The sequence below is a fragment of the Panthera onca genome, chromosome D3, assembly GCF_046562875.1.
Source record: "Panthera onca isolate mPanOnc1 chromosome D3, mPanOnc1 haplotype 2, whole genome shotgun sequence".
In the NCBI taxonomy this organism is placed as follows: Eukaryota; Metazoa; Chordata; class Mammalia; order Carnivora; family Felidae; genus Panthera; species Panthera onca.
The window spans coordinates 23,689,716-23,715,022 of record NC_138350.1 but is presented as its reverse complement, the minus strand read 5'-3'; the positions used below and the strand labels follow the sequence as shown (position 1 = coordinate 23,715,022).

General features: G+C 43.0%; 1 protein-coding gene across 2 annotated transcripts in view; it reads right to left on the bottom strand.

The window, feature by feature from the left end:
- PITPNB (phosphatidylinositol transfer protein beta) overlaps positions 1-25,307 on the bottom strand; it is a 63,207-nt gene that overhangs the window by 23,959 nt on the left and 13,941 nt on the right. For both annotated transcript variants that reach the window (XM_078435588.2, XM_078435587.2), the window contains exons 4-7: positions 20,157-20,248; positions 19,506-19,513; positions 18,925-18,999; positions 17,236-17,319 (exon numbers count right to left, since the gene is read on the bottom strand). In XM_078435588.2, coding sequence (XP_078291714.1) covers positions 17,236-17,319; positions 18,925-18,999; positions 19,506-19,513; positions 20,157-20,248 — 259 coding nt within the window. The remainder of the gene's footprint in view (positions 1-17,235; positions 17,320-18,924; positions 19,000-19,505; positions 19,514-20,156; positions 20,249-25,307) is intronic.

Here is a 25,307-nt window from a genome sequence, read left to right as displayed (position 1 = left end):
AGGTACATACCCTGCGACACCTTTCGGAACTAAAGGATCCACAGAATTACGGAGGGAAACCCGCCCATGAAGACCATCCCAGCCGCCTCATTTGACAGATGAGGAAGCCACGGTCCCAACGACCAAGTGGTATGGCTCTCCTAGCCCAGGACTTAACTCCAGCCTTCCTGGCCTCTGTCCCCAGCTCGTTCTAGTGGACCACACGGGAGGCAGCAGAAGGGTGTCCACAACTGCCAGATAAGCAAAACCCATTTCAAAAACACCAAGAAGCAGCAGCAGCAGAGGCATCAAAGTGGGTTTGCCTGTAAGGCAGGAGTGTGTGCGTATAAAATATCACACACACGCACACACGCACACACACACACGCACTCATGTATCTCCCAAGGTAAGTCTTCCCAGCTGTTTTCTCTTGACTAAAAAGCAGCAAACATTAAAGGTGTAACACTGAAAGTGTCACAAGACCCAATTATTAACAATAGCACCTTAACCCTGACAGATGAGGATAATGCATCTTGTCAAAACCCAGGAATTTTTTGTGTTTTACTGTTAGTTTGCATACGTAAATGTTTAATCAGTTGAATTAAGTGCCAAGGTATTACAAAGCAGGAGGCAGGTGTGGTTTTAACAACGTCGGTTTTGTACCTTTATAACAAAACACTTAATTTTTCTGAACAGTTACCTTCTTCGCTACAATTTTATTGTTGGATTGCTGGTTTGGTCTTTCTGCATTTGAAAACTGGCCGATTCATATCCGTATCACAATGAACAAATATATTCCTTCATGTATGACAGTTTCGGCATACAGAATGCAACCTCAGCTACCAATTATAGCTGCAAATGAGCAATAGTGTGGAATGAGACAGCCTGCTGGCTTTGTTAGTATTCTGTCTCCTTCGGGATCCCATGGGGAAAGGGGAGGCTCTGATGAAGAGAAGCCCTTGGCTCATGGTTTATTGTGCTTGCCACCAGCTGCAGACTTCTCATCTCATTAGTTCTTTTAGAATACTGTGGGTGAAGACAGCTGTAGCCTACTTGAGTCTTCAGCTCCTGGGTATTCTGAAGGCTGAATTTGCTATGCACTTTCTGTAATCCTTGGGAAAAAAAAAAAGCAAGCAAATTCACCAGGCCAAGGAAGTGTATTTTTAAAACGAGGTTTAAAATCGCGTTTAAAAGTAGAAAAATCTTATTGCTAAGGTGCACTGTGTTTAAAAATTTTACGATCAAATTTTAATTATCTGTATGATGCCCAGAGGCCTGGCCAGGATAAGGGCTCGGTAAAACCATCATTATCAAGTTAGGTGTAACGTCCCCGGACACCCGTTCGCTCCACCAATACCAGGGCCTCGACGACAGAAAAACACAATGGTATCAGCATAAGGTAGATTCGGATTAGTGGTAATACAACTCTATTTAATTGAAAACTCTCACTTAAGTAAAAAAGGAGGCAAGTGAAAGTCAAGACACCCTTTGGAGAACAAATAAAATATAATATGGGAAATAAATGGCTTACTGAGTCTCCATGCTGGAGCCACAGAGTACGTTCATTAAATTCTTATAAATAGCTGTTTTCTGTCACTGGAATACAAAAGTTGTGCTACCTCTTGGGTGTACATCTGTTAGTCTCTACAGCTCTCAACAGAAACTCTCAACAGAAACCAGATTCATTCTGAAGACAAAGAATATTAGTTTTATGAATCTCTTAGCATAGTGGCTGTCCCCCCAAATGCAAGTACAAAATCTGTGCTGAGCCAACCTAAATGTCCTTGAGCCCAGATTTAACTCATGATTATGAATGGGAAGTGAGTAGGAGGGGGGGGACCGGCAGGAGATTCTTGACAGCTTGTGGAAACATCGAAATGAGCGCCACACGCCAGAAACTGCTCGGAGAACCAGGCATGGGTTGCCACAGGTGAGGCGAAATGGAGGCTAAGAAGAGGGCCTAAGCCACAGCATTGGCAGCCTCCGCACCTGCTCCTAAAAGGGCACCCTGCGCGAACCACCGCGCCCCCCGCCCCGCCCCGCCCCCAGCACAAAGAAACCATTCTATGGGGTCAAAAATAAAAACTTGAGAGAGATATTAGGATCCCGCAGCCTGCCGTAAAATGCTTTCCTTGAGCACAAGATGATTAATTAGGTGTCTATTCAAATAGCTCAGAGATAATCACGAAGTTGAGACTGCACGGGTATCACCGCTCAACCTAGCAAAGCTTATTTCCTCTAATCACATCCTAAAAGTAAAGCCCAGGATGAGGGGGAGAAAACCAAATTAACTATGAAGATAAATAACAAACATCATCTATTAGCACTGCGCTTCATTTCTCAGTACGTATTGTGGCACTTGGAAAACAAGGCGTTCCTGGATCCTATCACCGCTGACCCCAGCGCATAACTAATTGGAGCTGACAAAATCCAAGCCAGACTCCAGAGGGGAAGCCCATGAAAAAAAAAATGTTTGCATTAAATTTTGCAACAGCAAGTAACAGAGGTGTAAAGACAAATAACATTTACGAACTTGTTTAAGAAACTCATTTCAACGGTTATTTTCAAATAAGCAGCTTTCTTTCCTATTTTTAATTACAGCTCCCCAAGGACCCCTCACCCTTTCAGGTTCCCACAGAGCACCATTAATATAGTATAAGTAAATCTCATTAATTCAGGTCCTACCACCTTGGAATTTATAATAATTCGGACAGGGGCTGGACTGAAGTTTATCTTTGCGTGATCTATGAAAAAAAGATTTGCTACACAAATTAATAGAGTAACAAGATCTCAGGAGGGCTGTTTAAACAGTTCAGAAGTGTTTTAGAGCAATTCAGAAGCATTCATTTGCATATAATTATTATGCTAATTACAAATCATTCTTATCTATTCATTAAAGCAGATTCCCAAAGGACCACTAATTGTCAATAACTTGTTGGCCTAGTTTCTGTTACTGAATGTACCTCTGAGGAACAAAACTGCATTAAAAAATATTCTCTAATTCAGCCTTCTCATTAATCCTTACCGGCTTCCCACCAATGAATCCTAAAAGGCTAATTTTTAAACAACTGCACTCAGAACAGAGAAATGCAGTCAAACCTACAGGGCTGAAGAGAACACTTTTTTTGTGATCTTTTTAATCTCCTGGAGACCCTGCATAGAGATCTGGGGTGGGAGTAGCGGTGGGGCTGAGCATGGGAAGGGGGCAGAGGCTGTCAACAGAGCTCTATGCTAAAAGGTGGCCATAGCTTAGAATAGTCAGGCTAGGGCACAGCCAGGCTAGGGGCACAGTGGGCTGGGTGCCTCTTCCATTCTTTCAGAGACCGCCAACACTGTCACGCTTACGAAGGCAGACCCCCCAAAGCCTTTGGAAGGCTACAAATTAATAGAGAAACAGAAAGAAATCAATTTCAGCCCTGAAAAGAAGTTGCAACCAAAAGCCTGATGTGACAGGGACACCTGGCTGGCTCAGTTGTTAGAGCAAGCGACTCTTGATCTAGCGGCCGTTAAATTTGAGCCCCATGCTACTAAAAAAAATAAATAAAAATAAAATAAAAGTAAAAAAACAAAAAAAAACAACCCTAAAGTGACAGACTCCATCTCCTCCTGCACACCTGCAGGGGAACCAGATAGTTGTGTTCTAGATGAGACTCGGAAAGATGGGGGGCGGGGGGGGAGGAGTAAGCCCTTGGCGGGCGGGAAAAGGGGTTCCTGGATAGCCCAGGGCTGGTGGGCTACTCCTGAGCCCTGCCCTCAGATAAGTGGGCTACTGGTTTGGGTAACCCTATGTTTCATGCACAAATATACAAAATATTTGTTACTACCACCTATTTACAGTTAAATACTTATTAGAGCATTTTAAAATGAATAACTCTTAATACTCTTGATACGAATGTTGAACATTACATTTTTAAAGATTAAATTACAAATGCCTGAAATGTATGTAATATGTTCAGGAAAAGTCTTACTTAACACAAAATGTATTTATTTCTTAAATGACAACAGATCATAAAACCTATCATATCAAATTCCTTAAACTAAAACCAGGGGAAAGCCCTAATGAATATTCAGGTGAGCCCTTTCCAGCAAAACGTCCATGTTGGTTTATGAGCTGACCTCAGACACAGCTGCTCCTAAGCCCCAGGACCCCAGTTAACCCATTAGCCCTAATTTCACAAACATTAAGTAGGAAATAATTGCAGGGAAACATTTTCTTTTTTTTTACAGCAAGAGCAAAATCCAATAACCAGCACTATTCTTGCTACTATGTTTGGAGAACTTGTTATATGCCAGGCACATGCATTCTCCCAGCTAACCGTCACAATGCTGGAACACAGGTGATCCCACCATTTCTGGGGGTGGAGAAGTGAAATCCCTTGCCCTTGCAGAGCAGACGGGCCAAGACTCAAGGCAGCTCTGACAACAACCTGGCCAACCACCACACTTTTGAATGCAAACATGTGATGTGATTTACGCTTTATCATCTGAGAGTACTCAAGTAATGAAGGGATCTTTGCTCCCCCTCTCCCTAAGAAAGAGTTACACTGCTGGGGTGCCTGGGTGCCTCAGTCGGTTGAGCATCTGACTTTGGTTCAGGTCATGATCTCAGGGCTCATGAGTTTGAGCCCCAAGCCAGGCACAAGTCAGGCTCTGTGCTAACAGCCCAGAGTCTGGAGTCTGCTTCAGATTCTGTTTCCCTCGCTCTTTGCCCCTCCACAGCTCATGTGTGCACGTGCTCTCGCTCTCTCCCTCTCTCTCAAAAATAAACATTAAAAAAATTAAAAAAAAAAAAAAAAGAGTTGCACTGCTTTTAATAAAAAAAAAGGGGGGTGGGAGGCTTTTATAAGGAATACACTTAAAAAAAAACTCGATTTGAAGCCATTTATGCGAATTTCTTTCAGCTGCTCAAAATGGCGTTTTCCCCCCAATCCAGAAACTGGAGCAACTCGACCTCACACCTCACCACCTCCACCGCCCCCCTACTTTTTTATTTTTAAAATATGGAAGAGATCAGAAGTAAACATTAAGTTAACAGGTTTTAGTGAAAAAGCATTTTGTGCAAAATAGACTTGTACATGCAGATTTTTAAGGGAAATTTAAAAGTCCTTGCTAAGATTTAACCAAGCTATGAACGAAGCAATATGTTATTTTCCCACAAGGGGGCACTGCCATGCAACTATGCCTTCAAATACACTAGGACATTCTCCAAATCCCCGGCTGGATGTAAATCTTCTAAGAGTTCCAAAAGTTGACCATGTAAGGGAGCAGAATAAAGTGGGGAACGTTTTTACATTTCTTTTTAATAAAAACCATGCCTATGTTTATTTGTATCTCCTTTAAGGATGGGGGGTAAACCTCTATAACTTACTACAAAAAGGATTTCGACAGTGGCTTGCTTCCCAGCATAGAAAAGTTGGGACAAGACGAGCATTTATTTGACAAGGGGAAATTTCTTAAGCAAATGCAAAATCACCGCTACCTTAAAAGCTATACTTGAGTTGTTTTGGTTTTTTCTTTCCCCCGAGTTCAAGGGGGCTACGATTACAGTTAGGAGCTGGGTCACACGTCTCCCCTCCTTACTCTGCACACGCTTTAATAAGGAGCTCTTGGAGCTCTCGCACATACACCAGAGAGAAGTTTCTAACGCTTAGTCTACGTTCATTTTAACAGCAAAAGGAAGAGGTACTCTACTAGATCGAGTGTCTGCTCACACCAAAGAGAACTGAAGCCGCATTTGGCAACCACAGGCTCTCCTTGGACTCGCTGGCTCTCAGTCACAAACTTCTAATAAACAAAAGCTCTTTTCAGGACTGAAGAATTAGGTAGCCCCTGCACAGCTCCGACAAGCAGAAAGCCCTTCTTAGGAAGCAAGCAGCTACAGCTGGAACAAAAGCAACATCTAGAATGCAGACCTTTTTGAAAAGCCGGGAGAGACGGTGAAGTGAAGTAATGGTCGGTGCTGACTGCTATGGGTTATTATCCATCAAAGATTAATTTGGAAGGTCTATTAGGTTGACCCCAAAAATGTCATTTGTGTGGCTCAAAGCTGACAAATATGAACAATTTCACAAAGTTGGAGCTAATATTTAACTTTTTCTAGCCAGATTTCCTGTTTTTAAAAAAAACTTTCATCTTTTAAAGATTACATAGAAAGCATAATTTATGATTCTTGCATTTCCTTAAAATTAATGAAGTTTTTTTCTAAAGGCAGTACAGTAAAGCATATGTTGCCAAGACTATGCACTCAAATGTGTAACATCTGGTCACTGTCTCACAGAATGCCTGATCAAAGAAAAAGATAGGCCCAAATCCTTCCTAGAGCACGAGAAACAAGCATTGCTTAAGGTGTGACCAAAACTTACATGCCTAAATAAACAAACCAAGTTTCATCAGCTTTCCAAGGCTGACATTCAGGAAAAAGTATCTTTAAAAAAGAAAAAACAAAAACAAAAAAAGGGCAGTAACTAAACACAACATACACTCGTGGTTTAAAACAATTAAAAAGGGTCATTGTTCAGGGTGCCTGGGTGGCTCAGTTGGTTAAGCATCTGACTCTTGATTTTGGCTCAGGTCATGGTCTCACGGTTTGTGGCACTGAGCCCCACACTGGGCTCTGCGCTGGCAGCATGGAGCCTGCTCGGGATTCTATCTGTCCTGCTCTCTGGCCTCCCCCCTCCGCTCTCTAAAAAAATAAACTTAGAAGTGTCAGAATGTCACACACTCAAGGGAACGGTGCATTCAAAGTAAAACGAGCTAAATGCATGGAAAAGCAAGTCTTAAATATTCATTTTTCAAAGGCAAACGGGATTCAGAAAATCAGGTACTGCTTAGCACATTTCTACTCTCAACTAAAATGCCTACCAAAACATACCAAACAAATGGATCATAAACAAAGAACAAATGGCCAACGCCAGAGAGAACAAGCAAAAAGCCCAAACTTGTTTCTTTGAACATCACAATCCTTAAAGGGCTTACCATGGAATTTCCACAAACGGCTTAAGGGAGCAGTTTAGAAGAGCCCAACAATTCCATTATCATCTTTTGGTGTACAACTAAAATGGGCCAGAACTCTTCTTTTAGTAAAGTACAAAACCCCAAACCTCTAGGCTCTAGTCAGCCTTCGAACTCGGACTTTGGCTACAGCCTGGAGCCCAGCACTGGTCTGTATCAGTTGTGTGGGTGGGGGTGGGGAGGGGGGAGGGGGGCGTCCTTTGGCACAGGGGCACTTAGCGCCACCACACTCACTACACAAGCAACCAACTCCAAGTCACTTAGGAACACTTTAATGTGTTTGCACATTAAGAATCTTGCACTCCCTTCAGACAGATACAATTTCTCTTTATCTGGAAAAATATTTACCATACCAACACAAAGCAAACAGTGAGTTCCAAAAGATGTTAGCTAAGTGCACATAAGAGAAAACGTATGGTGCTCTCTGTAAGCGCCCACACCAAAAGACATCTTAGGGGCTCCAATCCTTTTCTGTTCTCTTGCACAGATGCAAATTTCCAAATATCCCAGCATCTAGCAGTTGCGGGAGGAGGTGACCAAGGCCACTAATGAAACTGCTATTTTGGGGAACCAGGGGAGATGGAAAGAACAGGTGGTTGATTGTTTGTTTTAAATAAATTAAGCATGCTCTTAACATATTGCAAAGGAAGGAAAATCATATGGTGAGAAGATGCTCTAGAAAGACAAAAATAAGTCAGCATCCCCACTTTTAAGTCCTGATTCCTCTTTCCAGTACTTATGTGGCTCAGGGAAGTTACAGCACTTCCTTCTGGGCTCAAACTCCTTAACAGTGAAAATAAAGGCTGGGGTGAATGTTTTGGACCATGACCCTCAAAGAGTGCCCACTGTGCAATCTTCACCCTGTATCGTGTATACTTGAGCATGTCCCAAGTGTGAGCATGTACAGAAATCTCCTGGAGAGCTACGTGGAGCCCAGAGTGCTACCTGGACACTGACTGGGGAGGAAGCTAAAAATCTGCATTTCTAACAAGCTGTCCCTGGACAGACCAAGCTTGAAAGGAAAGGGACTTAAGCGTTTTGGCTGGAGTCCTAGCTAAGGCACTGAGAGGCAGGCTTGGGAGTTAGTTACAAGGCTCCCCAGAAGGCCTCAGAAGCCCTGAAAAGAACCTCTTCGCTTCCAATGGTCAGAGAACTGGACCTGTGAGCAGATCCAGCCCACAACTGGGACTCCCACAAGTACAGACCTGCCCCCCTCGCCACGGTGGGGGGGGGGGGGGTCTTCTCCAAAGGAAAACAAACAAGGGGGGTGAGGCCGAATGGGCTGGATTCCAGGAACTTCCAGGAAGGGTGAGCTGGACTGGCAGCCCACGCCCTCACCTGGGAGTGTCAGGGTCCCCTGGAGTGTGGAGGACCCCACTGTGACAAGGGAGTGGAGCCACGTGTTACTCCAGGTGCTAGGCTGGAAAAGCTGCTGGGGAGAAGGGTTCTACTGCCAAGAGGTGGCCCAGAGGGCAGTCCAGACTTGAGCAGTGTGTGGGGACCCAAGGCCCAGAGCTCAGGATGTCCAGCTCGGTCGGGCAGGCATCAGGGCTGCAGAGCAGCTGCAAGTCACGCCCTCCCCACCGCCCCCCAGGGGGGCATTTGCAAATGACAGGGACTGGGAGAAAAGGCGGAGAGTTGGGGTAAATCCGACAGGGCAATTACACTCACAGGCAGGTCGGGATGAAGGGACTGAGGGTAATGAGTAACAAGAGGTTAAAAGGAAGGTCAGAAAGAACAAAAGAAAGAAGAGGCATGAAATCTGAGCTTTAGTTTAGGAGCACAAGCCTACTGGGTCACTCACATTCAAAGGGGCTCCTTCAAGCTCTCTAGGGAAGTCCCCGAGAAGAACCCCATCAGTCGGAGCACACCCTCCACATCCTTTCTGTGACCCAGACACAACCTGGTGTGGTGAAACACCACTACAGTCACAAAACTGGGCACGTCTTGGTTTTGAAATGCCTCACCTGGAAAAAATCTTTCACCACAAGTGGATATACTCCAACATGCTGAAATAGGAGGGAAAAAAACCTCATTCCCTCTTCATATGAGCTGCATTTTAACAGGGAATAGATCTGTACTTTTATACTATGTCTTCCAAACAATGCTTTCCTACAAGTATTCGCTTATTACAGACACTTAAAAAACAGATGTTCAACTAAGTCATTTTTAGACCTGTGAGCCTTAAAATCCTGATTTAAACACTACTTCTACTTAAATCAATTCTTGGAAATAACAATAAAGTCACAGCATATACTACAGAGGAAGCATATACTACAGAGGAAGGCTGATACAGTCCTTTCTGGTTACACATAAATACCTAAAAATGTGGTTCCAATTTCTTTCTGTTTTTTAAACCGTGCTCATTTTCTTTCAAATTACTTCCAAAAACGAAGGTCTCTCTGATGTTAATCGTGTGTACACTTCGGCTTACACTTTAAAGGGTCTTCCTCTCCTGGGAAGTGACTTTTGTATACAAATCATGAAAAGCTACTTAGACAAAGTGCTGGAGATGATTAAAAGGGGCCAGATTCACATTTATACCTTAAAAAAAAAAAAAAAAAAAAAGCAGAAGCAGATGTCAACTGACTCATTTGTATATATTTTGGAAATGAGTTGAAGATATGCATGTGCATTTCATCAGGACGTTTAAAGAAATCTCAACTTTTTTTTATTGTGGTTCTGTACCAACAACAACTGTAAAAATTTAAAAAAAACATATATATATTCTGGTATCCTCCGTATGCTAGAGAAAACCTTGATTCATTACAATGTGCTCTAACTAAAACATTTTTCAATCTGACAGAAAGGTATATGCTCATTCAGAAATGAATTTTTAGAACCGAGAGCGTATCATCTACTTCATCACCTAGGATTAGTAAAGAAGGAACGAACGCAGCATTTTGTTCATTTAATATTTGAATGATAAAAACATCAATTCCTCCAAACTGTCTTCTCCCCCTTCTTTTTTTTAGACAACACAAAGGAAAATAATCTGCAAATTCTTTTTGATTCACCAAGCCTTTATTAAAAGTTCACTCGGTATCATGCACTGAGCATCTTGCTGGAAAGAAAGAGATGATGTCGTACCTCATCATCTCCTGGAAACACAGAGACGATGAAGTACAACAGAGACTGGGCCCCCAAAGGGTACCCAATTTACCGTGGAAAAGAGGAAGGGTTTTCAGGAGTCATGCCAAGGTTAGATCTGAAATGGAAGAGGGGCTGGGACAGTGTGGGGATGGAGGAGGGGAGGGGGCTCAGGGATGTGTTCTGCTGGAATGGCTTGCCAAGCAGAAGGCGGCTTCGTTCTTAAGGGATGGAACACCTTAATACTTCACTACAATGCCTCTTTCCCCCAAAACAGGAAACCAGTTTTGTATAGTGGCCAAAGGTAACGGGGAGGGGGGAGAGGAGACATTTATGCAGACATCCCAGAATCCTTAGCTTGTTTCATTAGGCAATCATGTATCTTCTAGGAAACTACAGAGAATGGTGGCTATAGTAACAGTCCTATACAGACTTTCCATAAGTAATCAACAAAAAAAAAAGTGGATAAACCATATATTTAAACATATATGTGTGTGTGTGTGTATATATATGCAAATTACTGTGACCTTGGGTCAAATTCTTGTTCCTAGAGTTATTGTGACAATGTCACCCTTCAATTATGTAAATATGTCAAAGGATCCACTCAAATATTTAGTTACTCTGTGGGTCTTCTCACATCCTTTCTGTGTACAGTGAGGTACAGTTCATAAGCACAACCAAAAAACAGCAAAGTCTACAACAAGAGTGATATATGAGCTGTCTGACACCAGCAACCCAGCAGAGAGTTGATCCTTAAAGTAATCAACAGTCACTCTGAATTAAACTGTCCAGGGCTGTATTTGTGTTAAATGCCCCTGCAGTGACAGAAACCCCCCACCAGGTGGAGTTAACAGTCAAGATTCACTTGCAAATTCTTGGGTTGGGTTTTTTTTTTTTTTTTTTTTCAACTTTTTTTTTTTTTTTTTAAATTTATTTTTGGGACAGAGAGAGACAGAGCATGAACGGGGGAGGGGCAGAGAGAGAGGGAGACACAGAATCGGAAGCAGGCTCCAGGCTCCGAGCCATCAGCCCAGAGCCTGACGCGGGGCTCGAACTCACGGACCGTGAGATCGTGACCTGGCTGAAGTCCCGACTGCGCCACCCAGGCGCCCTTTTTTTTCAACGTTTTTTTTTTTTTGTTTTTTTTTTTTTTAAAGCTGATTTTATTTACTTTTGAGAGAGCGTGCAGAAGCATGCATGCGTGAGTGAGGACGGGCAGAGAGAAGAGAGAGAATCCTCAGCAGGCTCCACACCAGCAGCACAGAGCCTAACATGGAGCTCAATCCCACAAACTGAGATCATGACCTGAGCAGAAATCCAGTGAAACGCTTAACCGACTGAGCCACCCAGGCACCCCCCAAATTCTTGGGTTTCCTGAACTCCCAACTATTTCACATTACTCCTGATTGGGGAGGAGACCTGGCTATTAATCCTCTCAAAATTACTAATTAACTGCTTTTATTTCTTTTAAAGCATGTTAATAGGCAGGAAAGAAATTCAGTCATTCAAGAAGTTTTTAGAAAAACTAGCTCATTCAAGAAAAACCAGAGTTCATTACCCACCAGATGAAAATCATGGATTCAGTCAGACCGAGACCAAAACCTCCAGGGGTTAAGGTGCCACAGCCTGAACTCCTGAGAGATCACCACACCCTCAAGGTCTCCCTACTAAAAATCCACATCGTTGGTCCAGTCATAGTTACTAAACTCTTGATTCTAGTGTTCACTTTAATCCTTGAAGAGCGAGGTTTAGGTACTAAAAATTGACCGATGGCATGGCAGACGTGTCCCGAGGGGACTCCCACAACGAGTCACACTCCTGTACAAGCTCCTCCCCCGAGCACTGCTGGAACCCACGACACGCTTCTCACCAGCAGGCTACGTATGTGCGGCACAGGGCTGGCACTCCTTCGATGAGGTTGCCTTCCCTGGCCACCAAATTTGTGAGGCGTCGTGCAGCAACAGAAAACCGATACGCTAAGCAAGAAGAAGACGTCCCCCAACAGTTCGCTGCACACACGTCCGACAGACCTCGACTCTTCCACCCCGTTCCCCAGCCATCTGGCTCCCTCACCAGCGTTCATGAAGGAATCACTACCGCCTTTCACTTTCTTCCCGACTGTCTCATACATGAGCAAGTACATGCATACAGATCTATTCTTCTCCCTTTTATGCTCTTACAAATGGAAGCATCCTATATGTACTCTTTTTTATCTTTCTCCCACATTACCTTGTGAAGGATTCCTGATCAGTACAAATAGAGCTCACTCCCTCTTAATGATCAAACTGAACTCCACTATACAGGTGACCCATAAGGTGCTTAGTCCCTGTTGATGGAGAAACATTTAGACGTCAGACTGTTTCCAGTCATGTTTATACCTTTGTCACTTCATACTGAGTAGGATCAATTCCTAGAAATGGAATTCTGCTGTACATTTGTAATTCCGCAAAACAGGTTGTGCCGATTTACACACCCAGGGGCAATGTAAGTGGGTGCCTGTTTCTTCTCCCTCCTTGCCAACCCAGGTGTCAAGTTAACATCAAACTGATTTTATAAAATGTCTTGACTCACAAAGGTTAGTTTCCTCATCATTCTCAAGCTCATCGGGTTCACTCAACAAATGCTGATGAAGTCCTCACTCTGAAAAGGGGATGAGTTTGAGAACACGGAGACCAAGATACATCAATGAAACGAGTAAGAGCAGAAGGGTAGAGGATTCCAACGTGAATGAAATCCCCTGGAAGAAATGCTGTCTGACCCTCAGGACACACAGGCCTCAGACAGAGAGGAAGGAGTACCGGAAGGCAGGACAGAACAAATAGCAGGGAAACGAAGCCAGCAGCTTGACGAGTGACAAAGCAGGGCCTTAGCTCTGAAATGGAAGACTGGAAAATCGGTGGAAAGAACTCTGGATTGAGAGTCAGAATTTCCATTGCTGGCACTGGCTAGACGATCTTGGGAAAAGACTCGTTTACCTGGGCTTCAGTTTCCTGACTTGTAAAACAGGGTGGTTAGCCCCGAAATCAAACTTTCTGTGGCTGCAGAACTGTGTGTTCAAAGTCCATTTTATGGTGAAGACTAATGTCAGACAGGCAGGACTATGCTGGGAGAGGGGGACAGAGGGAACTCCTCAGCCCCATGTTCTAGTCACTCCATCCTGACAGCCGGAGAAACTGGTGAGCTCCAAGAAATTCTTAGGATTACACAAAACACGGTCTGAAAGCAATGAGGCCGAGGTAGCTCAGGTCCCCTTCGACTCTAAAAACTATTCCAACTTTCCCCTCAGTGTCGGATAACGCACCTGCACCTCCACTTGCCTACAATGCCTTCATTCACTGACTACCTAACATAGCTCAGGCACTGTTCAAGGAGCTGGGAAGACAACAGTTAGGAGTAAAAAAGACGCTTCCCTCCATGGTGCAATCTCTACTTAGGGAGAAGAGAAAAACAAACTTACAATGTCAGAGTAATGAGGGTAAGAGAGAAAAATGTAACGAGGGTGGGAGTAGACTATTCCACCCATCAAATCGTACTTTTCCTCATGTTACGCCTCCTCCATTCGGTCTTCCCAGATTTTCGTCCTCACACTCTGTTCTTCTCTCCGAAATCCTGCAGCACTTTGGACCATGCATAAGGCTCTGCCGTTTGTTCACCGTTTCACTGCACTGGGCTGGTCTCAGTCAGATTGCAAGCCTCTGGGAGGTTCTGTACCACCCTGGACAGCTACTGCAGGGCTAGTCCAGCAGCACAGAGCAGGCACTCAGTACCTGTGGACTGCTAAGACAACGCTGTCATTTGAGAACTGCAAATGTGTACTTTTCCCAACACCATGGACCAGAATTTTCAAGGAACATGAAAGAGCAGAATCAAATGAACCAATCAAAACAGAAAACCAAAGTGGATCTGGTTAAGAAGTAAAGATGGCCAGGTGGTCCAGATGTTTGCATGAGACGCTAATCCTAAGACAAACATTAACTATTCATGGCCAAATAGATGGGGTGGAAGCTGAAGGGAGGGTGTGAGGGTGAATGTCTGTGCCTGAAGTGTGGAAAGAAGAAGATGAGTGGAAGAAAAGGGCAGACCCAGAGCCCCTGCCCCACTACGTCTCTTCCCTACCTCCTTGCTGGGATGGGCACCGGCCCCACAATTCACCCCCCACCCACCAGGGCTTCACACACCCCTGGGTTTACAACTGCTCAGAGTATCCTCACCTCCCAGCACAGAGTTCCGTTCTCCCCTTTCACAGCGGTAAATGTGTATGTCAGGGTTCCTTTTGGACGTCAAAAGGTCTGAGCGTCCCTACATGGTATCAGCTGTATTTTTAGTATTCACAACTGACAAAACACATAAACAACTACTGTGACACAATGTCCACAGCAGCACTAGTTACAAGAGCCACAAGGTGGAAACAACCCAATGTCCATGCACAGATGAGCACATAAACAGACTGGACTGTTATCAGCCATAAAAAGAAATGAAGTGATGGCACATCCTACAACGAGGATGAAAACACGCCGAAGTAACAGAAGCCAGACACAGAAGGTCATGTACTGTTATGAAGTCCACTTCTATGAATTATCCAGCAGAGGTAAATCCATGAAAACAGAAAACAGATTAGTGGTAGCCAACGGCTGGGGAGAAGGCAGAGAAGGGAGTGACAGTCAATGGGTGCAGGGCGTCCTTTCGGAGTCATGAAGACGTTCTGAAACTGGGTGATGGCGATGGTGAGAATATACTTGTACAAAATGCCACCGAACTGTCCACTTTAAAGTGGTTAAAATGGTAAATGTTATGTGTGCTTCAACTCAAAAGTACTGTGAATTCAGTCAACTTTAAAATAAATTTCTATCTCACTAATCTCTAAAATGTAACTTGGAAAACAGGAGCTACGAACACTGAGTAATAAAACCACATATACATATTTATTTACTCCCCAACAATGCTTGGTTTGAACACAGGTCTCAGAACTCCTGCACAACTGTAGACAATAATGGCGAACATTTATTAAACTAGGTGGTGCTCTAAGTGCTCACATTTAACGCTGTGAGATAATTAGGCAGAGAGAGAGAGAGAGAGAGAAAGCAACCCATCCGAGACTGAATAGCCAGCAGGTGGCAGAACCTCAAAATTTGAATCTGAAGCCAATCTAGTTTCAGAATGTATGTTTTTAGACACAGCTCCATGGACTCACGATACAGACTCTTCTCATTTGGGCCCAATCCAGCTCTTTCCCTACGGATCCATCCCAAACAACATTCCACACAGGGAAGCACCCGCTCAGCCTTAGCGTAGCAGCTATCTCAAGTGCTGTTGTCATGTGTCCTCGGGGCCAACAGTGCCTTTTCTCTCCTCGCTGAAGGCTAGCCTGGGGTCGAAGGCATGAGACCAAGGGCCTCCAGGGTTCTTGCACAATCAGCCTTCACTGCTCTTCCCACTTGCATTCATGCCTGCAAACACTGAGCACCCATTTTAGCCTGAGAACAAGAACAAAGAACCGCTCTTATGACGCCAGCAAGACCAAAGGTGTCTTGTATTCTGCAGAACAACCTGGAATGCAAACCCATGAACCACAAGATCCGATCATTTTGTCTGGCCAGCACAACTGTTCCAAACACCAACAACACCAACTGAATGCCTTCCCTGGGGCACCCGTACGGCTGCTCGGCATGATCTGGTGATCTGTCGGTGCAGGCATGTAGGTCAGCCTGCCCCTGCCCACTAACTGACTCACGCACTGCTCACTCCCAAACACTGTCCTCCTACCACCATTCTTTCACACTCAGTGAATCGTGGCTGCGAAAGACACAGAGGTAAAAAAAGGCAAAACAGACACTTGAATATTGTTTTTAAAACAGAAAATACATTCACTTCTGAGGATTTAAAAAAAAAAATCCTATATAACTTCAAAGGTGGAATTCTCCTTAGAACTGAAAATAACTTCAAATCATAGCACAACTAAAATTTAAGAAGTTCTATGACAAGGGTCCCTCATGAGTGCTTACATTTCTATTAAGGGAGGATATCCTAACAAAACAGGATCCAGTCTAGCAGGTCACTGCTGGCAGTCTCGACCCCAGTGATTGCAGAGAAAAGGTGGGAGACCTCTGTTTTAGAAGGGTTACTTTTAAGTTGCAACAGCAAAACCAGACATTTAGTGTTGGGGTTTGTTTGTTTGTTTGTTTGTTAAGCTTATTTATTTTGATAGAGCATGAGCAGGGAAGCGCAGAGGGAGAGGCAGAGGGAGAGAATCCCAAGCAGGCTCCACGCTGTCAGCACAGAGCCCGCCGCAGGGCTCAATGCCACCAACAGTGAGATCACGACCTGAGCCGAAACCAAGAGTCAGACACTTAACCGACTGAGCCACCCAGGCACTTGTTGAGGTTATTTCTGTTCAACTTACAACACTGCTCAGGTTCAGACAATAAGCACTGAAAATGAAACGTAAAGGCCATGAAATAAAAATCTAACTGAATACACTGGGCTTTTCTGTGACAGAAAGAAGGGATGCCTGCCACTCTTGTTTCAAAGCTTCTGCTTTCTGGACTAGCAGGAAAAGGGACACTGGTTATCTTAACGTATAAAAAGTCCACAACGTGCCCTGCAAAACCAAGCAGCACCCACCACACTCCAAGATAAGAACTGAGTTAATTTTCACAAGCTGCAGCAGAGTAATACAAGGGTCTTACTTTGGGAGAATGCAGGTCTTCACCTTTGGGGGCGGGGGGTGTTTTTATTAAGTCAAAAGCCTAAAGTACAAATATTTACATCTAGTAAAAATCAAGATTAGGAAGCTGTACAACTGTTAAGCTTTCTTAACCACTCTTTAAAAGTATAAGGGACCTGCATTATTTATAGAAGTTCAAGGGAGAATTCTTTTGTAAAATAATGTTAGTCCCTTTCCCCCCCAATGAAAACAAACCTCTATATATCTCAGGTATACCAGCATTTCTCAAAGGGATCATTTGTGTAAAGGTGAAATCCACACAAAAGACAACCTTCTCTCCTACTCGCTGGTCTCTTTGTTGTACGGACCGACACCTGACCTCCAGACTCATTTCAGTGTAGAAATGCAGGCCGTAAAAGAAAGAGTGAAGATCATTTTTAGCTTTAAGAGGCAGCAGGTTAAAATGTCACGGAGGACTATGCAGTACTTACTGCTGGTTCAACTTGACTTCGATCTGCAATATCTATGTGAACAATTTCAACAGTTTTCCACGTGTTCGGATCTAAACCGTGTACCTAAAAATGACAAAGATAAATGAAACACAACAAACTGTAGACTATTCTTACCAGACAAAACTACTACAGTTATGTATATAATCTTTATCTGAGCCTTTTGGAGCACATTATGAAGAATAAAAGAAACCCAAATTCCTACCTCACTAAATTAGTTGTCTGAAGTCTTAAGGGATCTACAAATCTTTTCCCCCCTGTAGCCCTAAAAAATAAGTGTGGGGAAGGGGGAGGTGTGAGGATGCTGCCGATTAACAGAAACCCATCACCATTACTTCCTGGTAGTCCTTAGACATGAGCCATATAACCAAATGTACCGAATCTATGTTTAGCCCAACGATACACAACAATGTTCTTGCAAGCCTTGAGTCCTAGACAAACATAAGGTGACATATTAGACTGCAAGAAGCTGCACTGTGTGGTTTAAAACCTATCCTGAATCTGATTATCCTAAAGCTTTCCAGTTTCAGTAGGATCATCAATTCCTCCATTCCTTGTGTTGATTAATCATTTATTTCTGAAACTCCCTCTATGAACCAATTAAGAACGGTTTAAAAACTGCCACAAATACGCCCATTTGAGAGCTGGAAAAGGTACATGAACTCATACACTGACTGCAGCATACCAAATCTTCTCATTTAGACTCGAAATTTTAGAATCACTATGAAAAAAACAACAGGAAATGTCAAATGATCTTCAGGAAGAAGAACTCAAATCAAATACAAGTCATAATTCAAAAGTTCTATTAATTGGCACCAATCACATAAAAGCAGAATCTACCATAACATGAACTTTCTCTCCTGTAACAGCGCAGCACAAGGCTGGACAGTAGTTCTCAAACTGGAGCGTGCACCACAACACAGAGGATGCTGGACCCCCCCAACTGGGGATTTTAGTTCAATAGGTATGCGATGGAGGCTGAGAAGGTGCACTTCTAACAAGCTCCCAGATGCTGCTCCTGGTCCAGAGGCCACACTTTGGACAGCCACTGGGCCGAGGGCATCAATCTATACCAGACGCCTCCCCAAATTCTTTGACAAGCCTCATCAAAAGTTAATGATTACATTGAGTCCTAAATAATGATTTTCTTGAAATTTATTTTAGGGATCAATGTGCACCAACTTGTAAAAACCAGAAGCTTGTCAACATTTTTATAAAATATTGAAAGCTGCTCTTCCCTCTCGCCTTTTGGCCATTTCTCTGACATCAACCCAGCCCCAGCCAAGTGGAGCAGAGGTGAAAATTAAAGCAGTCAAGTTTGCTTTGTAGAGTAGCTCTGGCAAACACAGAGATGAAAAGGTGAAAAAAACCTGAAATTAATGGCTAAAATCGGTTTGGGGATGATCTGTGAATTTTATCTCTGCTCTCCCTGACCCAGATAAAAAACGGCAACCTCACCAGTCCACTCTCGCACCAAAGCAAGGGGGCTGACAGGGAAAGCCCATCTGTTGCTGGCTGCTTGCCTGCCTCACCGCAATCGAACGCACCCTGGTAGGTCCAGGTAGGTCTAAGGTAGATCACCCTGGTGACAAATGGTCTGTCCATGACAAAATGAACTACGGTATTCCCATTTCCAGGCTTCTGCACTGAAAGCCCAGAGTTGAAACTTACATTTTCTAATGTTCCCAAGTCTGGTTTGTGCCATGTTTCAATTTTAATGAAGAAATCATCTTTCATATATTCATTCTGTAGAAAACACAACAGCAAAATAACAGTGATCTTTCACCGGTTCTTTGGGGCTTTTGTCTGCGGGAGCCTTCCCCAGCGTAAGCATCTGCGCTTTGACTCTCTAAGACTGATCCTCAAGTGACAAAGAATCACTAGCTACCTATTTTTATAGACTCACCAGGCAAACCAAATGCTGCATGCTTTTAAATAATTTAAACAACTCTACTTGTCATGCAGCATACGGGGCTAATATTAAAGAAGCTGAGAGGTTTGGTGAGCAAATACGGCATTCGAAGGAAGTAGCAGAAGCAAAATAAAGTCAACAGGGAGAGTTTGAGACAAGGCTGGAAAAAAACCCCATTAACTGGGAACATGCGGGAGAGTGTGGGCTGGTGGAAAGAGCACAGAGGAGCCATGCAGCGTTGGACACTTTTAATTTAAAAAGTAAGCAATGACTGAAAATAAACTATGTAAAGCAAAATTTAAAGATGCAGAGTATGTGACACGAAAATAGTTTTACTCACCGTTACAACTGAGTCATAATGGGCAGGTAGGCAATAAAAGGGGAAAAATTTCAGAATATTAATCAAAGTCAAAACAATCTGTCATATTACTTAATATCACGCAGATTAAACTACCTGAAAACACAGAACAATTAGTAGTTCATGTCTGCAAAGTTTCTACACGAGTGACACTACAGGATACCTTAGGTTATGAAATTAATAACGTAATTTTAAAACAATGGTAAAAGGAATGAGGTCACAAAAGCAATACATCACTTTAAGGCTAATTTAGCAAACAACAGGAAACTGTTTCAGAAGTCTGCCATATTCCTCCCCTAGTATGTGGCAAGATGAGTACAATACTATTGAAACTACACCGAAAGACATTTTTGAGTGCGGATGACCTTTAAGGTCTCACCCCTGGAGCCAGTGCCATCAGCAAGGACCTCCAGGTGGCTGTCAGCAGGGAATGAATCAATGCCCCTCACAAAGGTCTCAGGAGAGGAACCCAGCGCAATCTCTCCTCTGCCACAGCACCTGCCGTGACTCCCCAAGAACCCCACAGAGGGCTTTCTCAGGTGTCACCCTTCTCACAGGTCTCGATACTGGGAGTCCCTCTCCCCCTCATCAGTGGGGCGGAGGGGTAAAACGGCTGCCATGGACCAGGCTTACTTGTTCTACAGTAGGGGTATGCGTTCCAGGCTTTCTCGTGAAATACCAAGGAGCCCTCTGGAGCAATCATCCTCACGAACGCAGGAACTTTGCTGTGAGGAGAGAAACAGTGAATGTATTTTCAGTACTACCATTCCTTCCTTGTTGGCATCCACAGGGCTAGTTCAAGGAGTACCATCGTCAACAGTGATTACGTTCTGAGTTTCATAATCCACGTTCAAGACTGTTATCAACAGTTTTATTTTCAATCCCAAAGTAACTAAGTGGAAAATTAATGTAAAAACAACAAAATGATTAGGAACATTTAACCGTACGCAGGATTTAAGGGGGGAGAAAAGAAACAAGTTTGTGTTGGGCTTGTGCTCTACTCCCTGATATGAAATCCAAAAGTTAACTGAGGCTATTCAACCTGTAGATAATACAGCACAGAAGTTCTCTTACGTGGTTTAGATAGACCACACTCACTGTGGAACACAAAACAGCCCCCAGAATATTGGAGTGTCTCTGAATGAAAGCTTTCAAGTACATTGTACAGAATAAACCTAAAGAAAAATGACGATGTGAAGGACCCATGTAGAAATGTGATAGTAAAACATGTCAAGTACAGGGGCTCTTAGATGGCTCAGTCAGGCAGGCGTCCAACTTCAGTTCAGGTCATGATCTCACAGTTGGTGGGTCTGAGCCTCGCACTGGGCTCGCTGCTGTCAGTGCAGTCTGCTTCTGACCTCTGCCCCTCCCCTGCTCATACCCTCCCTCTCCCAAAAACAAAATGAAAAACATCTAAAGCATATCAAATAAAAATTTTATATGTCTGGAAGATGAATGTTATTTGCTGCCTCAAGTATAGCTGGAGGAAGGTTAAGTACATAACACAGGAGTTTGTGCCAATTCATAGGACAGTCAGCAAAGATCCCAACAGTAAGTGGGCAAAAGACACGCAGGGACACATTACAAATAAAAAACACAACTGGCTAACCAACAAATGGGAAAATCAGTCTTTCCAGTCCAAATGACCACTTTTTTTATTTTTTATTTTATTTATTTTGAGAGATAGGGGGTGGGGAGAGCACAAGCAGGGGAGGGGCAGAAAGAGAGGGAGAGAGAGAATCCCAAGCAGGCTCTGCACTGTCAGCATAGAGCCTGATGCGGGGCTTGAACTCACAAACCATGAGATCATGACCTGAGCTGAAATCAAGAGTCCAGACACTTAACCAAGACTGAGCCATCCAGACACCCTTGAAATGACCACTCTTAATGGCTCAAGCCTACTGTAAAGAAGGCAGTTTTATAGGCACAGGCTTTTTATCCAGACCGGATTCAAATCCCAACATCACCACTTAGAAGCCGTGGGACACTGGACACATTACTTGGCTCTCTGAACTTGCTCATGAGTTGAACAGAGTCCCTATTACCTAACTCTACAGGGTTATTGGGAGGATCCAATCAGATAACACCTGTAATGTGTTCAGCACACTGCATAGTACAGTGAGAGCCCAATTAACGGGACGTACTGCTTTTTAATTATCAGTTGACCTGGAGCTGAGTACTTTCAACGTGCCTTTCTTCTCTTATATCCAATAGCGCTGTGAGGTACACGTTAATTTATTATTTCATATAACCAGCATTTAAGTGGCTAATTGCAGGTCAAAACTATATCCTCCAACTTGAAGTCCCATACACTCTCTTCTGTATCCAAGTTGCTTCTCTGAGAACTTTCAAACACAACTTGATTTCCTAAAGTAAGAGAAAGAACAAACTAGGGAAACTTGGGCCCCAGAAAGGACTTCTGTCTCCTAAGAATCAGCAGTTGACCAGAGGACCCCCCCCCCCCCCACACACACACCTGTTGAATTTTGGAAGCTAAGCAAGGTAAATGAAAGGAACCCCACCAGCCAGAGAGCCATGCAGTGACAGAAGAGGCGGACAGCCCTTCCACTGTCTCCTCAGTACATAAGAATGTGCATATGTCTTGGAGCTTCCCCTCCTGTGGCCCATTAAACCACTGGAAAAGAAAAGCTGAAGCACCATTACATACAACATTAGAGCAAGATTCCAAAGGCATAAAGAGATTTACCTGTGCCTTTACATCCCGAAAACATAGTAATAAAGAGGAACTAATTCTTTGAGCACTCATTCTTTCCAAATCTTGGGAAGATTCATGTAAAGGGGCATGGCGTCATAAAAATAAAGCTAAGAAACCGAAAATACTTTCACCTTAAAAGTCAACGAGTCCATATTACTTCTTTCATTGCTGAAGAACTGGAACCAAAATCCCTTCAACCGTGGGAGAGGTCTATTCGGGGTATAATGTAACACGTATGGGTGATTTTCTACACACAGCTACCAGATTACCTATCCATCTGAGAGTATGACAAAAAGATCTATCACGGATTCATTTGGTCAACTTGCTCAGAAACATATTTTAACTATCCTATTTATCCCTATAGTGCCCAAAAATCTAAAAACTTGAAACATTCATCCACAGTTCTAAAACTTGCTGACCCAAACAGAAGAAAATCGGTAGTCACTAAAGGCCAGCAAGAACCAAATCTACAAGAAAGTTTTGACATTTCTTCATTTTCCTCCCGAATGCCTATTACCTTATTTCCAGGATACTTTTCCACGATACCAATTCTAACCACAGATTTTGTTCCGACTTGGTTAAGAATGACCAAACCTTTGAGCCAGTTGTTTCAAACTGGCTGGCTTTTTACATTTAATACTAACAAACATCTTTCCTCAGTGAATCGAACTTATGGACTAAACAGAGAAAACACATAAACAGGGTAAGTAAATTTCAATTCTGCTTTAAGGGAGAAAAATCTTCACTGGTGGCAACTTTAAAATTTTCCTAACAAGGTGGTTCAAGCATACCATTTATATGTAATTGGCTTTTCTACCTCACTTATCAACCTACCTAGCAAGTAATTTGTTTTGGAAGCTCAGGGTCTCACAAAAGGGACATATATTTACTGAATTACCAAGATGCAGGTAGGCCTTAAACAAATTAACAAGGACATTCCTCCTCTTGTTTTCCCAACTATCATGAAATGTACTCTTGTGATAAACCAACATTCATGACAGTGCTTAACTCAAGACAGACACCTCTAGATTCAGCTGTTTAAGAGTCAGGAATAGAGGTGCCTGGGTAGCTCAGTCAGTTGAGCATCTGACTTCGGCTCAGGTCACAATCTCAAGGCTCGTGGGTTTGAGCTCCACATCAGGCTTTGTGCTGACAGTGCAGAGCCTACTTCAGATTCTCTGCCTCCCTCTCTCTCTGCCCCTCCTGCACGTGCACACACACGTTCTCTCTCTAAAATAAACATTAAAAAAAAATTAAGGCAAAAAATAATGTCCAAGAGCACAAAAGGTTGCCATACATAGCCCTTTCCCCACCCCAATTCTAAATGCACACGAAGGATATCCAACTTCAGGGAAAAATTCAACCAAAATGTGTCATCAATTGTGTTGACAACACTAAGAGAAAATTGTGGAGACAACTGTGGAGACAATACTAAGATCTGACGTCACTATAAGAATGGCTGCGAACCTATTAAGTGGGTAAGACAATTCTGTCATAGTGGTACGGGAAAACAAAGGGCTTATGTGGTTTAAAAGATGTGTAATAAATGACCATAATGTATACTGAACTCCTGATCTAGGAGCATAGTTTTTTTTAAAAATCTTGTTCCTGAGATATGTAATACCTTGGCAAATCATTTCAAACTGCACTTTTCCCATCAAAGTTTTATACCTACTTATAAACAAAATGAGCAAAACTGTTCATTTCTATTTTTCCATCCTACATCCTACTGTGGATAAACACCAAAATGTAGAAAAAACCTTATGAAAAAATCTGAAGACCAGATTAATCTGTCACAAATAAAATAATCTTTCATTTTATAATCAACTGAAACATACCTTAAATACATTGGGCACCTCACTCATTCATTCATTCATTCATTCAAGTATTTACTGTCCATTGTATCAGGGGCTATGTAAATAACAGTACGCAAACAATTCCTACCCTGAGCTCACCTTCCAGGGAAAGGAGCAGGAAACAGAGCAGTATATAACCAAAGGCAGTGAAATACCTCTCCCGAAGTGCAGTGAAGGAACAGAGAACTGGACAAGTACATACTGGGGTAAGGGTGCTCAAGGCCTCCCTGAGGAAGTGACACTACAACGGTGATCTGAGGGTGAGGAGGGCCAGCACATGAAGAGACAGGCCCCAGAGTCCCATCAAATAGCAAAAGCCGTGGCCTGCTTGGGTCCCTCTGAGGTCTCTGGCATGGCTAGCCTACAGTATAGGAGGAGAGGGACGGACACAAAATGATGATGGTGAGGTGAGCAGAGGGCAGACAGATCACACTGAGGCCCATTTTATAGACTAAAAGCATTGGGTTTTATTCTTTGTATGATGAGAAGCTACTGAAGGCTTAAAGAAGGAGAATGACAAAAACAGATTTAAATTTTCAGAACTTAAAACTTTGTCACTTTAGTAGTCACGTTAGTAAATGAAAATTAACTGGAGTGGGCAAGAGTGGCAAAAATTAACTCAAAACGGATTAAAGATCTACACATAAGAGCTAAAGCTATAAAACTCTTATTAGAAAACGTAGATGGGAAATCTTTGGGACCTTGGGTTGGACGATGGTGTCTTAAGTATGACACCAAGTAACAACAAAAGAAAAAATAAGTAAACTGGGCTTTTTCAAAATTATCAACTTTTTATGCTTCAAAGGATACTATCAAGAAAGTGGGAAGAAAACTCACAGAATGGGGGAGAAAAAACTGCACATCATATATCTGATGGAGCTAGTTTCTATAATATATAAAGAAACTTACAACAAAATAGACAATTAGAAAACAGGTAAAATATTTTAACAGATATTTCTCCAAAGAAAATCTACAAATTACTAGTAAGCACAGAAAAGATGCTCAACATCATTAATCAGCAGAGATATGCAAATCAAGACCCTGAAACACCACCCCACACCCATTAAGATGGCTATTACCAAAACAAAACCTGAAAATAACAAATATCATCAAAGATACGGAGACAAGGGAACCTTCATTCACTGTTGGTGGGAATGTAAAATGGTGCGGTGGCTTTGGAAACAGTCTGGTAGTTTTTCAAAAAGTGAGGCG